This window comes from Bemisia tabaci, chromosome 3 (genome assembly GCF_918797505.1).
Source record: "Bemisia tabaci chromosome 3, PGI_BMITA_v3".
Lineage (NCBI taxonomy): Eukaryota > Metazoa > Arthropoda > Insecta > Hemiptera > Aleyrodidae > Bemisia > Bemisia tabaci.
In genome coordinates, this window is record NC_092795.1 from 2,467,616 (window position 1) to 2,482,001 (window position 14,386).

A 14,386-nucleotide genomic window follows, 5' to 3' on the forward strand; every position below is an offset into this window, starting at 1 on the left:
AGTGATTCTCACCGTTGCCTATCTTGGCACAAGTGATATGCACTTTCCTATACCTCAAGAGGTTTTTGGAAGTATTTATGAGTTTAATGTGATAAAAAAATAACTTTAGTATGGAGAAGTATCTGAGGTATCCGAAACCTAATGACTCTATTTTAAGAATATTCATACTTGCAAAATTTTTGTCCAGAAAAATGCCTGATTTTTGCATGAGCTCAGAAGAAAACACAGTGTTTTCAGCTAGAAATTCCCTGGATTCTACTGGTAAAGATGAGATGTAGTTGCATTCTTTCTTGAGGGGAATACGATTTGAGTCAAGCTGATCCCAACTCACAAACTTAAATTGAACGCAAAACTCAACAATACTGAGAACACCTTTACTCAGACTCACAAACTAAATGATTACATTCATTTGTCCTCCTTTCCTTCTTTTCATCGCAGTAATTGGAGACAAAAAGGAAACATAGCAAATACAATCTTGAAAGAAGATGAAGTAATCTACGAATTTTTACTCACCCCAACTTTGAAAATCCCACTTCAGTTCCATATAAAAATCACCCATTTGTTTGAGAGCGGTAACTAAATTTGGTCTACGTTCTTCCATTTGCTCCCGAGTTTGCCGCCTGAGAGCTCGGACTAACGATGATACTGAAAAAATAGGTACAATTATTTTAAAACTACACCGGTTGACAGATACCAGACATTTCCTTCATTCAAATGTTGAATGGAAGTATGCGTCAGTATTGTTTTGCTGCTCAATGGCCATGCAAGTGGGGAGAAGAGGGTAAGGTTGAGCAATAATTTTTTTTTGCATTTATTTTTTTCTTGAGAGATGTGTATTATATCCAACGAAGGCCTTGTCTCCACGGGACGTTTTCATGGGATTTGTCCCAAGTTCAAATCGCAGGAATGAAACTTCTGGGATTTTTCCCAGTTACCGTCTCCACGGGACGGGGCTCATACAGTCCTGCGACTAGTTTGCGCGGGAAGATAAAGTAGTTAAAGTCGAGTATTTAACCGGGATTATAATAATAAATGCACTCAATTGACAATTAGACACATTATTTTAACTAAACAAACATTAACAATGTAGTAATGAATAAAATATCACACAATTCGTTTTCACTTCTTCTTCTTCTCTCAGTAGGTCCTAGGGGTACAAGTACCATACTTGGTACTGGGAAAAATATTGATTAACTCAATATTTTTCCCAACTTCGTAAGTGGGATTTTTCCCTCGGACAAATCTCGTGAAACGGCTCGTGGAGACAAGGCCTAAGAGGTGTGACATATAAATATGTATTTTGGATATTTGCATTTCCCTCCCTGTCTCTGTCTGGTGTCTGTAGTCCTATTGGGGGATCCAGTCACATGACTTGATCCACCAATGAGAGAGGCGGACACCAGAGAGAGAGGGACGGTTATGCGGAGACGCCATCTACTTCACTTCGGTCCTTTTCGTCTTAGCAGGTGCGTGCAAGTCTTTGTTACTCCCAAAATGTGAGTTTTTATTTAAGGGGAAATCACCCTTTCGGGTGATTTCTTAGTCATGTTTTTCTTCATTTGTGTTCGGGCCGGTCGGCAAGTCTTCCTCTCATCCTTATATCAGTGTTTTCTGGTTTTCTTTGCGTGCTTTCCCTGCGCTGCACAGGCAGCATCGTCTCAGAGGCAACGCCCTTTCGGAGGCAGATCCAGCAATTCGGCAACATCGGATTTCCTCCATTTAAACCTATGCTAAATAATCAATTCTTGTTGGGGCACCTGGCCCCTCCAAGAATCAATACATTTCCAAAGGTTTAAGTGGAGAAAAGACAATGTTGCCAATTTGCTGGATCAGCCAATGTGCTCTTTGATTGTTTTGCGGTTCAAGCTTATGAAGTGTTCCCCGCCTCAGGCACTGTGTTACTCTTATGATCTTATATTGTAGAGTGATATATAGGATCAAATTTACAAAAGTTGAAAATTTTATAAGGGCAATACTACAGTTGCCAATCTAGTTTCACTAGAATTATGACCAGTTTTTTTTAGTTTCATTGATTTCATAAGTATTTTGATCCCATAAACTTAAAATTCTGGCGAAATTAGATCAATAGGTTTTTGAGAGGTTTACCTCAAAAAATACTTCAATACTTAGTTCACAGACGTTTTTTGGGCCCTTTGAATCGAGTGTGCCGTCACTCTGTCAGGCAAGAAATTATTGAACTTGAGTGGCACCTTTATGCAACAATCTCAGAATGCATATCACAGGTAATCCACATTTTGATTGATCGATTGCTTCTGAGCATAGTATTGACAGACTAGTACCCACTTTTACTTTAGGTTTCCCTGCGCAAGTCTTTTAAGTTATGTGATACTCACTGATTTGACGGTCTCCATAGCTGACGGCCTCTGCCAGTGGACTCCAACCGGCAGCATTTTTTATCTTCACAGGAGCACCATACTTGAGTAGTAAATACACACAGGCTGCAAACAATTGAGAAAATTAGAGAAGATGCTCGGCTTGTTGCTCAAAGTGCGATTTAAGTCAATGAGATAACGTCTTTTTTGAAAACAGGAAGTTTTAATTTATGCGAGAAAAATGTTAATATCTTGGTCAGGAGTTGCTCAACAACTTGTGTTGCATGATCCTTCTCTAAGTGAATTTGTAATGAGAGAACATGTACCTTAATACTTAAATCCTCGCATTGTCAAATGGTCAATTGTTTCGCAAATTTTTCATGATCCTGCGCTACAACTATTTAAAATTTTAGTGCCATTTTCAGGAGCTAAAATTTCAACTAGACAGACTTAAGTTTCATGCCAGTGTTACTTAGTTATTTTTAATTCATATTATGCATTCAATAGGTAACATGATCTTCAACTGCAAAAGTGGAAATGTCAGTGATACCCCTCGAGTAGAATCATGAGAAATGAAGCAAATACTCAATTAAAAACGAAATAAACAAAATTTGTTGTAGAAGTTGACAAACAAACAACCAGTGGACAAATGAAATATAAGATAAACTTGCAACCTTTTCGAGGATTGTTCCTTCCAATTAAGTTTTTATACTTAAAAATTATTTATATCTAGGATAGTAACTCATTCATGCAATAGTTCAATAGAGGGGAAAAAAAGCAGGAGATGTTCAGAAAGTGAATTACCTTCTCTGCCGAGCATAACCGCCAAGTGCAACGGAGTATTTCCTGAGAGATAAAAAATAATTGGAAATTAACTTCACATGGTAGGATTCAAAGAGTGAATTGCATTGATGCTAAAAAGTAATTTAGTGAAATTAGTCAGCTCAGTTGAGAGACTTCCACTACCATACTGATGTTTCTAGCTTTGAATTTCCTCACTAAAATGACAAGACAGGATCATCAAGAGGTATTTTGCTAAAGCCCACTAAAGTCCACTTCAAATGGACGTATTTATGCTGAATGCAACTATGAGCAAGTGCAAGGATGGGGTTTGCTCGTTAGTTCAGGGCCATAAGAGTGAATGGGGATTTTAAAGCGCCAGTGACATCCGCGGTGACGACCGGGCTCGACGTCGACAGGGAGCTCGACGATTAGTGTTCTTTAACTGATGAGCCCTGTGCACAAGGCTCTTGTCAAATTTCCATGGCTCGTAAGTTAGCGCTCAGTTCCTTTTGATTTAATGTCAAATTCCGCTTTTCCATTTTCTCAAAAGGAACTGTATCCACTTCTACAAGTTTCTTATCCAGCTCACCGCAAGCGCACCCCATCTTTCCACTTGCACGTGGTTCCAGTCAGCATAAATTCGTCCAAATAAGTTTAAGTATGCACTTTTGGACTGCAATAAAAGATCTTGTAACGTCAAAGGGGTAAGTATCAAGATCGCAGATCTTTTGCCATGGTCTAAAAGTGCATAAACTTATTCTGCGTGAACTTTACTAGCGGTGAAAAATCTTTCAAGCTTCCTTGTTTTCGTGCGCCAGCCTGCTGGCTTTCCATACTTTTCTCATCAGCTTTCCGAAAAATTGCATTCACATTTCAAAAGTAAGGACCTTTTTTCCCCCAACCATTTTCACCTTTTAACCCTTCAAAATTTTACATCAAGCCTTGTTCAAACTTCAACTTCGTCAAATGTGTAATTATGAGAGGGATGAATTTGTAGTGAGAAAATTCTGATCAACCGCCTGTGGAGAGCATAATTCAATGAAACAGTGGGATACCTATGGGCCCCCAGTCTAGCAGGCATATAACATCGCGCCAATACCTAACATAAATTTAAAGCTTTCACTTGGCAACAATTTCTTCCCCTAAATATATCGGGGAAGGAGCATGTTTTACACATCCAAGAATCGGCAGTGGGGTAGTCCTCTTACACGCTCCTTCTTTAGAGGTCGAGCACAATAAGAATTGAATTATGAACTAAGACAGCTCAAATTCTGATCTAGTTGTGACCTACAACTGATTGTAGCCATAGGCATACCATCTTGCTTAAAATGGCTTTAAAAATCCGTGCTTTTGCAGCTCCTTTGTTGGGTATTATTTAGAGGTTAGGATTAACCAGTTCGAATCTTGGCTATCATAAAGTGACAAAGGAAGAAAGCTGATTGATCATCTCACCATGCTTATCTTTTTGAGCAATGTCATGAGCTTCGCTTTCTACTAAAGCATTCAGCTTGACGATATTTCCGAAGAAAACATTTTCGTGGAGAGGGTAGGTATAATTGTCCTCTGCCATTCTTCATGGAGCTTTCATTGATAAGAGTATAAAAGTGGACATAATTGACAGTTTCATAAATTTTAACGTATCACTTTGGTTGCAGCGGTATGACGCAAATGTCACGATAATTGCACGGTAGAAAACATTAGAAAGTACTTGAGATTTTGATAAAGATTTGTAGAATCAAAAAGAGTCAGTAAATCAGTGCCTTATCAGCGAATAGCAAAACACCACAAACGATTGGAGATAATTGAAGAAACGAAGCTTGGCTGATAAATTGAGTCACAAAAGCGAACCAAGGAATAGGCGTACTTAAATTTAACATTAACATTAAGAAAACATGAAGAAAAGGAGCTTAAACAAAGCGAACAATTGAGCTGTCATTACTCACTACTCACTCACACACTCACGATTCAAAGTGACTGAAGTGAGCTACAGATAGAGACAGAGTTACCTACAAAGTTGATGTCCGATGTTCTCGGAACAGGTAGTATTCTGAGAGATCCGGAAAAGATCCGGAACCTTCATAAACCAGCGGAATTTGTTCCGGGATCAATGTTTACCGTTAATTAATTAAATTAATTAATTAATCCCTTTTGAGTCCTCTATTTTTATGAGAAAAAGAAAATCAAATCATCCGATTTGACGGATTATATTTATTGAGGATAGATATCGAAGACCATCCTCCGAAAATTTCGAGAAAATTCAAAGGGGAAATTTCATGCAATGTTGTTGAATTGCTCCATCATCCATAATTCGCGAGTCGCGTATATTCAGGGCAGGCTCTGAGGTTTTCAAATTTTCATTTGTGCATCCCCTTTGACTTTTATTTTTATGAGAAAAAGAAAATCAAATCATCCGATTTGACGGATTATATTTATTGAGGATAGATATCGAAGACCATTCTCCGAAAATTTCGAGAAAATTCAAAGGGGAAATTTCATGCAATGTTGTTAAATTGCTCCATCATCCATAATTCGCGAGTCGCGTATATTCAGGGCAGGCTCTGAGGTTTTCAAGTTTTCATTTGTGCATCCCCTTTGACGCAAAAGATATTGAGTATGCACACCCAGAATCATCCTTGGAAAATTTCGAGAATATCCAAGGGGGAAATCTCCAGGAATGTTGTCGCATTGCTGCATCATTCATAATTCGCAAATCGCGTAAATTCAGGGCAGGCTCTGAGGTTTTCAAATTTTCATTTGTGCATCCCCTTTAGACGCATAAGATATTGAGTATGCACACCAAGAATCATCCTTGGAAAATTTAAAAAAATCCAAGGGGGCAATTTTCTGCAATGTTGCCGAATTGCTGCATCATCAATAATTCGCGAGTCGCGTAAATTCGGAGCAGGACTGTCGTTTCATTAATTTCATTTGTTCATCCAATTTGAAAGATTTTATATTGAGTATGGACACCCAGAATCATCATCAGAAAATTTCGAGAAAAACAAAGGGGGGTATCACGAGCAATGTTGCCGTATCCATTATGATGCATGATGATTCTTGAATTGGCCGCCAAGAATTTTTTTATATCTTTATTCAAGCTAAATTTTTCTTGATACATGAATGAAAATATTGAATTAAGCATGTATATAGTTTGTAATAAGCTGATTATGATCAGAATTCTTGATTCAAGAGAGAATACTTCTTGGCGGCAAATTTAAGATTTTTTTTTTCTTTCAGTGATTATTTACTGGGACGTAGCCCCTTAGTGATTCAAAATCTACGAAACTTCATCTCTCTTTTGTAAAGAGGTTAAGATTTTAGTAATCTATTTTAAATCCTGCAAAACGTTCATGGTTTAAAATTAATGAGTTTCTCACTCATGGTCACTCTTATTTTTCAACCAATGTTAGTCGTTGTTGAAAATTGAATGTCTCTTTTTGCAACGTTGATGATTTCTTGACACATTGCCTGTATTACTTACGATAAGCTAAGGAACATTATTTCTTGACATTTTTGCTGGTTATCCTGCATCATGTGCAGAATATTTGGTAAAATTATGAATAATTCACTGATTTTCATTGTAAGGAAAAAATTTAAATGAAAATGAAACATCATCAGCTCTTCTTGAAACATTCCAAATGAGGAAAGTGTTTTGAGACTTTCGCCATAAAGCCATCTCAAGACAATCAGATTCAGAAAATAGGGAGAAATAAAAAATTTGTGGCCTTCAGGAACAAAATGCGACTATTATTAGTCAATAAATGACTGGAAGAATTTAAAACACACATGAAAAAATATTTCACTCACTAATATTAGTCATGAGAAAAAATGGTGTATGAAAAAAGAGATGTTGATAAATAGACATAAGGTAGTAGAAAAAAGAAAATTTATTTAAGTACTTGAAAACAAAACAAAAAATCAGTAATTCCCTGTTGACTTACTAACGTTATGATATTTCAAGGGGATACAAGTACAAAATATGGGTTGAACGTGCTAAAGAAAGGCTTAGGTGAAATTTGCCATATTTGCACTGTTAGTCTAAGAACGAGCTTGTTTACATGAGCGCATGAAATTCATTCAAGTTTCCAAAAAAAGAAACAAAAATCAGTGTTACACAAGCAACTCACTAACGTATTTAAACACTAATAAATGAATATTATAATTAGCAAGTAAACAAAATGACCATTAAATTAAAAAAAAATATATATTGTTTAAAAAGGCAGTAAGAGAGAAGTAAAACAATTTTGAGCAGAGTCAATTCCGTCTTAAAGTAATCATTGAGGAACGAAAATAGTTGGCATTTTCTTTGAAGACATGTGTTCTAGGCTGCCTGATTCAAGCATCTGAAAACATGAGAAAAGAAATAATCATCAACTGTCAAGTAAGTGGAATAGCAGAGCAAGTTACGGTTATTAAAGTAACTAGCGAAATGCCCGTGACTGGAGTCATGGGTCTAGAGGCCGCTAAAATATCTATAACCCCGAAAAAATGGTGGTAGGGGAGCAAGACATGCCATACAAAAAACATGATAAAATCGATAGAAAAATGAGTTGTGGGGAGAGGGTGTTGGAGCTAGAAAAATGAGCTGCGGGTTGGGGGGGGGGGGAGGTAGAATAAATGCTGGCAAAAAAATTAGAACTAACCTAGCGATGATTTATTAAAAAAAGAAAGAAAAAAAATGAAAAAAATAAAAAAATAAATTGAAATAAAACATCAGCTGATAGCAAACAAAGGTTACCAAGGAAACCAAGGAATGGAACTTTCATAAAAACAGTTTAGTGGAAAACAGCGTAAGTAGGGCACTTACGTTAATTACCGTTTATAAGTAAACGGTAAATGCGATTTAACCGAACATTTATACAGTTCTTCATAAGACCAAAATGGACAAAATTGCAAAATTTGAAGAAGCTAACGTAAATCTAACGATAGTTATCGTGAACGAAAGAATTGCTGACATAGGTCGGGTAACTATTATAGGTGGGATGGGATAGTCATTCGATCAGACAGGGTTGCCACAAAATTTAGAAAATGAAATTCCCCGACATTTCCCTGATACATTTTGGTGAAATTCCCTGACAAATGAAGATATGGCGAATGGCTAAGAAGACATAATTTGACAAAAATTTGTAGTTTGAAACATCAAACCCAAAATAGAAAGCAAATGAAGAAGATTCAACAAATTTTCCCTGACATTTCCCAGTTTTCCCTGACTTTATAAAATTCCCTGACTGTGGCAACCCTGCCCCTTATGAGGTGTTGCCAAGTTATGTAAACCATAATTCTAAGTTTCAAAATTCATCTTTTCTGGCGTTTATCATTTCATAATTGAGTCATGTTGTGCGAAAGTCTGTAATGTATATTTTTCCAGCTTTTAGTTTTCTTGTGCTCATAATAATTTTCAAGATTTGACACCACCATCAAAGTGTAAAACAAGTAATAATGCCACAGTCATCATTAAATTCAACTCTCGAATGTATTATCAACTCAAAAAAACTCAAGACAGGAAGAATGGACATGAGCGGCCTCTACATGAAACGATTGAAATTTGTGTAACACATGATAAGCCAAGGATTAAAAACATCACTGGTCAAGAGGACCACATACCTTGAGATCCAAAAAAGTAATTCTATTTTACCAATGGCTGCCTCACCAAAAGTTTTTTTTTCTCTTCCTATAAAGAACATACGTGTCTCTTATGCCATTCACTGTCATCTGCCTATTTCTAGTTGGATGAAGTTTTCTGCATCCACAAGTCCACTGGACAATGAACTGACATACCGGTACGCTCTTTGAAAAAACTCAATAATCTTCCATTAGTTTTAGTCCTCCTTCAGCTTTGGCTTCAAAACATCATCTTAGAGGAATGCAAATAGTCTAGGACTTCATTGACGTTTTGAAAACTTGACTTAATTATATCAGGCCAAGGCTTATAACCTTTAGTAATTCGAGGTCTTCATATTATAATTTGCCATTATCCCTTCGAAAGCTTCTCTTATCTCAATTTCAAGGATATGAAGGGGGAAAAAACATGCATGAAATCTCTCTTCAAAATTTTCTGGAGGATAATACCATCATCATTAAATTTACACAAGTTTCGTACCTAATCCTCATTTGCAACCGTTTTATCACCACAAGCTCCACATTTCCAATGAGCCTCTAGACAGGGTAAGAACTGGAGGCTCTAAGCACATGAATCTGCATCAGAATTTCGCGTAGAATTCAATGGCACAAACGGGAATTCATGAAACCAACTAATAAGCGAGATATTTGCGTAAATAGACTGCGCATTTTTGTAAATCCCGCTCGCCTAATATACGAATGACGTCACATTTGTAGCCAATAGGATTGTCGCAGCGCTGCGCAGCGCCGACTGAGCATCGGCCATCGAAAACGTCCAACGCTCCCAACGCCGGGATCGTAAACAATCGAAAATTGATAACAGGAAGGACCCAAGCACCCAAGCAACTCGAAATCTTTTAATTTTCATTAATTACAGTCCATGTTCGACTTCAAGAAAGCATTTGACAACCATTTTCCTCGTATTTTATAACCTGGAGCCACAGCCTATCGGCTCATTGTAATGTGCACTCCGAGAATCAGTTCCACAAGTCCAAACCCTGACATTCTTTTCTTTGACCATTCTATTTTCATTCTCGCCACAATTTAAGTGTTATGCAGTTTCTTTATCTAAAATATGTGGTCTTGAATTCATTCAGGAGTCAGAAGTTTACCTTTCTTTTAGTATTACAGCCCTTTGACCCCTCAAACTTCACCGATATGACCTCATGTAGTTCAAGGTTTCTCTGGCCCGAACCGAGTGATTACACATCTGAGGTGTGTCTCATGGTTCTTCAAATTAGCAGTTTAGAACTAAATTAGGGACTACAGTGACTCAATCCAGTTCTGCTTTCTTGTTCAATGTTTGTTATCAGTGTCTGTTCTTTTTTGTGACCAATCTAGTGCATGCACTGTTACGCTATAAGTACAGGTATTATTGCTTTTTTCCTGCTGTCAGACCTTTTTCTTAAGCCTGCTGATTCACCACAGAATCTGCCCTAGTTGTGTAAATAATTTGGTGTGTAGTTATTGAGTTAATACCTCCTTGCGGTGATGCAAACTTTCTCAGATCCGTCATAAGTGGGTATTGCATTTAGACGATCACTCGGACCAGATGAAATCACTGCCCTAGCAGCTTCAAATTTATACTTTGATCTCTGATTCACTAATAAATAACACTTTATGGTGTCATTTATATTTAATCAGTTCAATCAGTTCAAATTCCTTTTTCGATCGGTCCATTGATGATTCATTGTCGAATTAGCTTTGAACTGATTAAATATAAATGACACCATAAAGTGTTATTTATTAGTGAATCAGAGATCAAAGTATAAATTTGAAGCTGCTAGGGCAGTGATTTCATCTGGTCCGAGTGATCGTCTAAATGCAATACCCACTTATGACGGATCTGAGAAAGTTTGCATCACCGCAAGGAGGTATTAACTCAATAACTACACACCAAATTATTTACACAACTAGGGCAGATTCTGTGGTGAATCAGCAGGCTTAAGAAAAAGGTCTGACAGCAGGAAAAAAGCAATAATACCTGTACTTATAGCGTAACAGTGCATGCACTAGATTGGTCACGAAAAAGAACAGACACTGATAACAAACATTGAACAAGAAAGCAGAACTGGATTGAGTCACTGTAGTCCCTAATTTAGTTCTAAACTGCTAATTTGAAGAACCATGAGACACACCTCAGATGTGTAATCACTCGGTTCGGGCCAGAGAAACCTTGAACTACATGAGGTCATATCGGTGAAGTTTGAGGGGTCAAAGGGCTGTAATACTAAAAGAAAGGTAAACTTCTGACTCCTGAATGAATTCAAGACCACATATTTTAGATAAAGAAACTGCATAACACTTAAATTGTGGCGAGAATGAAAAGAGAATGGTCAAAGAAAAGAATGTCAGGGTTTGGACTTGTGGAACTGATTCTCAGAGTGCACATTACAATGAGCCGATAGGCTGTGGCTCCAGGTTATAAAATACGAGGAAAATGGTTGTCAAATGCTTTCTTGAAGTCGAACATGGACTGTAATTAATGAAAATTAAAAGATTTCGAGTTGCTTGGGTGCTTGGGTCCTTCCTGTTATCAATTTTCGTTTGTTTACGATCCCGGCGTTGGGAGCGTTGGACGTTTTCGATGGCCGATGCTCAGTCGGCGCTGCGCAGCGCTGCGACAATCCTATTGGCTACAAATGTGACGTCATTCGTATATTAGGCGAGCGGGATTTACAAAAATGCGCAGTCTATTTACGCAAATATCTCGCTTATTAGTTGGTTTCATGAATTCCCGTTTGTACCATTGAATTCTACGCGAAATTCTGATGCAGATTCATGTGCTTAGAGCCTCCAGTTCTTACCCTGTCTAGAGGCTCATTGACAAGTTCTCACTTCCGAAAATTTGTATCTGTAGCATCCGTTTCATCTCACCGCATTATTTCGAAACATATCTTAGTTGACGAATACGAAAAGTGTCCTCAGTATCAGAAAATTTAAAACAACAAAAATAATAAACAGCTTGGTCATTGCACTATTGAAAAACTTTTTAAGCAGATTTTCTCGGGGAACTTTTTAAATCTTGTCCTCATAGACCATACTTGAAAAGATGGGTAAAAACAAAATTTGTAAAAAAGCTGATTATCTTTGGCTAACCTGAAGGAGGAGTAAAATCTTAAGGAAAAACCCTTCACTTCCAAGAATGATTTACTACGTATACAATTTTTAAGTGTACTGGCAAAAAATTGAAAACTCACCTAGTTATCAGGCTTGTCGCAAGAGCTGCATCCCGTATAATCTACTGCATCTGTGAATGAAAAAAAAAAACGTCCAAGTTAACTAATCAGGGAATTTCGTACAGTTCAGTACATAAGTGTGATTTCGAAATCACAAATTTGAAAAACAGTAAACTTCAGTCAATGATTATATTTCACTGTAGACACAACTACATATATCTATCATCATGCTTTTCTAGTCAATGTTTCCGGCTTGTGATAACATAACGAGCACCTAATGAGTAGAGTTTGTTTCATTTTGAACCTCAGCATTGAGTATTCGAAAGTAAAAGATTGTATACCGAAAATTTTATTTCGGAGAAAATCCCTAATTGAAGATTGAACACCATGTACTTCCTCCATTACTTAAACTGCGCCTAAACTCTAATTCCTTTGTGACTTGCTGAACCTTTGAAAAGGGGTATGGAAAACAGCAGATGGCTACCCTGTGCGGGTTTCTAACATATTTTTTTTTCTTTGTTTTTTTTGTTTGAAAACATGCACAAGTTCTTTTATTGGCAAGAGACTTTCTGCTGCTGAGATGATATGTTCCTTATTATTTAAGTTTTTTTTTCAACATGAATGGTAATTGAGAGGGGTGGGTTTGTAACTAAAAACATGTCGCCTTTCTCATTTTAAACAGAAAAATTAGAGTACTGAAGTCTTTGTCCATTAGTTGCCAACGCATGGATGATGCAGGGGTAGAGATGACGACTATACAGTGGATCAGGGTTATATGTTCCCCCATAAACATGAAAACTTTGTAAAATTCGCATTCCATTCTCTCTCTATGATCTTTAGTTCATTTCTATTGTACAGAAACATGTATAAGCTACATTCATTTTATTGGATACGCCATCTTACGAGGATTCAGAAATCTTGTACTCCTGAAAATGGGCTTAATGGCACTAATGCCTGTTTACCAAAAATATCCTTAATAAATTTGTTGTCACTTCTGATATCCAAGTCTCCTCTTTGCTCTTCATTTACCGGCAAAAATGTAATTCTCCCCTGAATTCATTCAAGCAACCATGAGACACTACAGCCTGATTGTTAAAGCTTTATCAGGCTTTGTCAGCAGGCTAACACATGATAATCTTTTAACTGATCGATTTTTTAAGTCTTTTTGTGCTGACATGAGCATCAATAATCAGGCTACTGGTCAACAGACACTTCGGATCGCCTAAAATTTGTCACTGATTCTAGGTGGGCTTTTCGCAATGATTTTGAAAAGGTGCATTTGACAATCACCTACTTCCAATGGGCCTGTTGCAAACTTTTGCTAGAGCAAAAATAAGAGTTGTTTCTTATAGATAATGCCTCAAAAATCACGATGAGCGCATCGGCAAAGTCTGAAATGCACTCATAACTTCACAGTCTGCGTAAGAAATTTGCGGTTTTTTGAGCTTCCCGCTTCAAAAACGATACTACGGCACAGGTGAACATTTTGTAAGAGGAGTCGTTCCATCGTCGGCAATAATCATCATGGCCGACGCCAATCCGCCAAAACACGTTTGATGGGACGAGATAACACCTGAACTGGATTAGACCAGATAACAATCGGTGTGTTAACGTTCATATTTTCCACGCCCGAATTGATTGACCTTGAACTCTCCTCGAATTACGCGCGGAACTGCGCGCAAGCGTCGGCCATGATGAATATCGCCGACGATGGAGCGACTCCTCTAACAAAATGTTCACCTGTGCCGTAGTATCGTTTTTGAAGCGGGAAGCTTAAAAAAACGCAAATTTCTTACGCAGATTGTGAAGTTATGAGTGCATTTCAGACTTTGCCGATGCGCTCATCGTGATTTTTGAGGCATTATCTACAAGAAACAACTCTTATTTTTGCTCTAGCAAAAGTTTGCAACAGGCCCATTGGGGAAAGAAAAGGAGACACATATGTCACATCCGAGAATCACACAATTCAACATAAATTTAGATGGTAACAAAATGATAACTGATCCACTCAGGTTGATGCGATAATTGGCTCTTCTTTCCTTTCCCCTGTCCTGTATTATTTACTCAGTTCCCAAACAACTGAATTTCCTGTGGTAAACTGCGATTTTTTTTTGGAGTACATGCAAAATTTGATTTTTCCAAGCATACCGTGAGGATCCAGAAAACCCAACGTAAGTTTCGAGATCAGCCCTAAAAATACACCTAGAAAATTACATTCCTTCTTGTGATGACTTTTTTCTCTTTTTGATACAACCAATTTGAGCTTGGTTCATCTAGAAGATACGCTATCAGAGACTTGCAATTGGTCTACTGTCCTCTGAAAATTCTGTGTTTCTGCAACCCATCAACAATTTGGATCCAAACAAATACACCTTGAAATTAATTACTGTGCCCTTCTTTCCTTTATTCATCTGATAAAATAGTGATAAAATCTGTATTTTTATGGTTGCCAAGTTCCGATGTTGTAAATAC

General features: G+C 37.4%; 2 protein-coding genes across 7 annotated transcripts in view; both read right to left on the reverse strand.

The window, feature by feature from the left end:
- The window catches only part of LOC109043291 (ankyrin repeat domain-containing protein 13C), a 31,908-nt gene extending 26,816 nt beyond the window's left edge, over positions 1-5,092 (reverse strand). The window contains exons 1-4 of the mRNA XM_019060441.2: positions 4,569-5,092; positions 3,138-3,179; positions 2,355-2,459; positions 514-645 (exon numbers count right to left, since the gene is read on the reverse strand). Coding sequence (XP_018915986.2) covers positions 514-645; positions 2,355-2,459; positions 3,138-3,179; positions 4,569-4,686 — 397 coding nt within the window. The 5' untranslated portion in view covers positions 4,687-5,092. The remainder of the gene's footprint in view (positions 1-513; positions 646-2,354; positions 2,460-3,137; positions 3,180-4,568) is intronic.
- Positions 5,093-5,254: 162 nt separating this feature from the next.
- The window catches only part of LOC109043337 (cytoplasmic FMR1-interacting protein-like), a 29,106-nt gene continuing 19,974 nt past the window's right edge, over positions 5,255-14,386 (reverse strand). The window contains exons 6-7 of one of the 6 annotated variants that reach the window (XM_072297660.1): positions 11,936-11,985; positions 5,255-7,459 (exon numbers count right to left, since the gene is read on the reverse strand). The gene's annotated coding sequence lies outside the window, so the exon portion shown is untranslated. The remainder of the gene's footprint in view (positions 7,460-11,935; positions 11,986-14,386) is intronic. The other 5 variants (XM_072297656.1, XM_072297659.1, XM_072297658.1 and 2 more) reach the window with 5 other exon arrangements.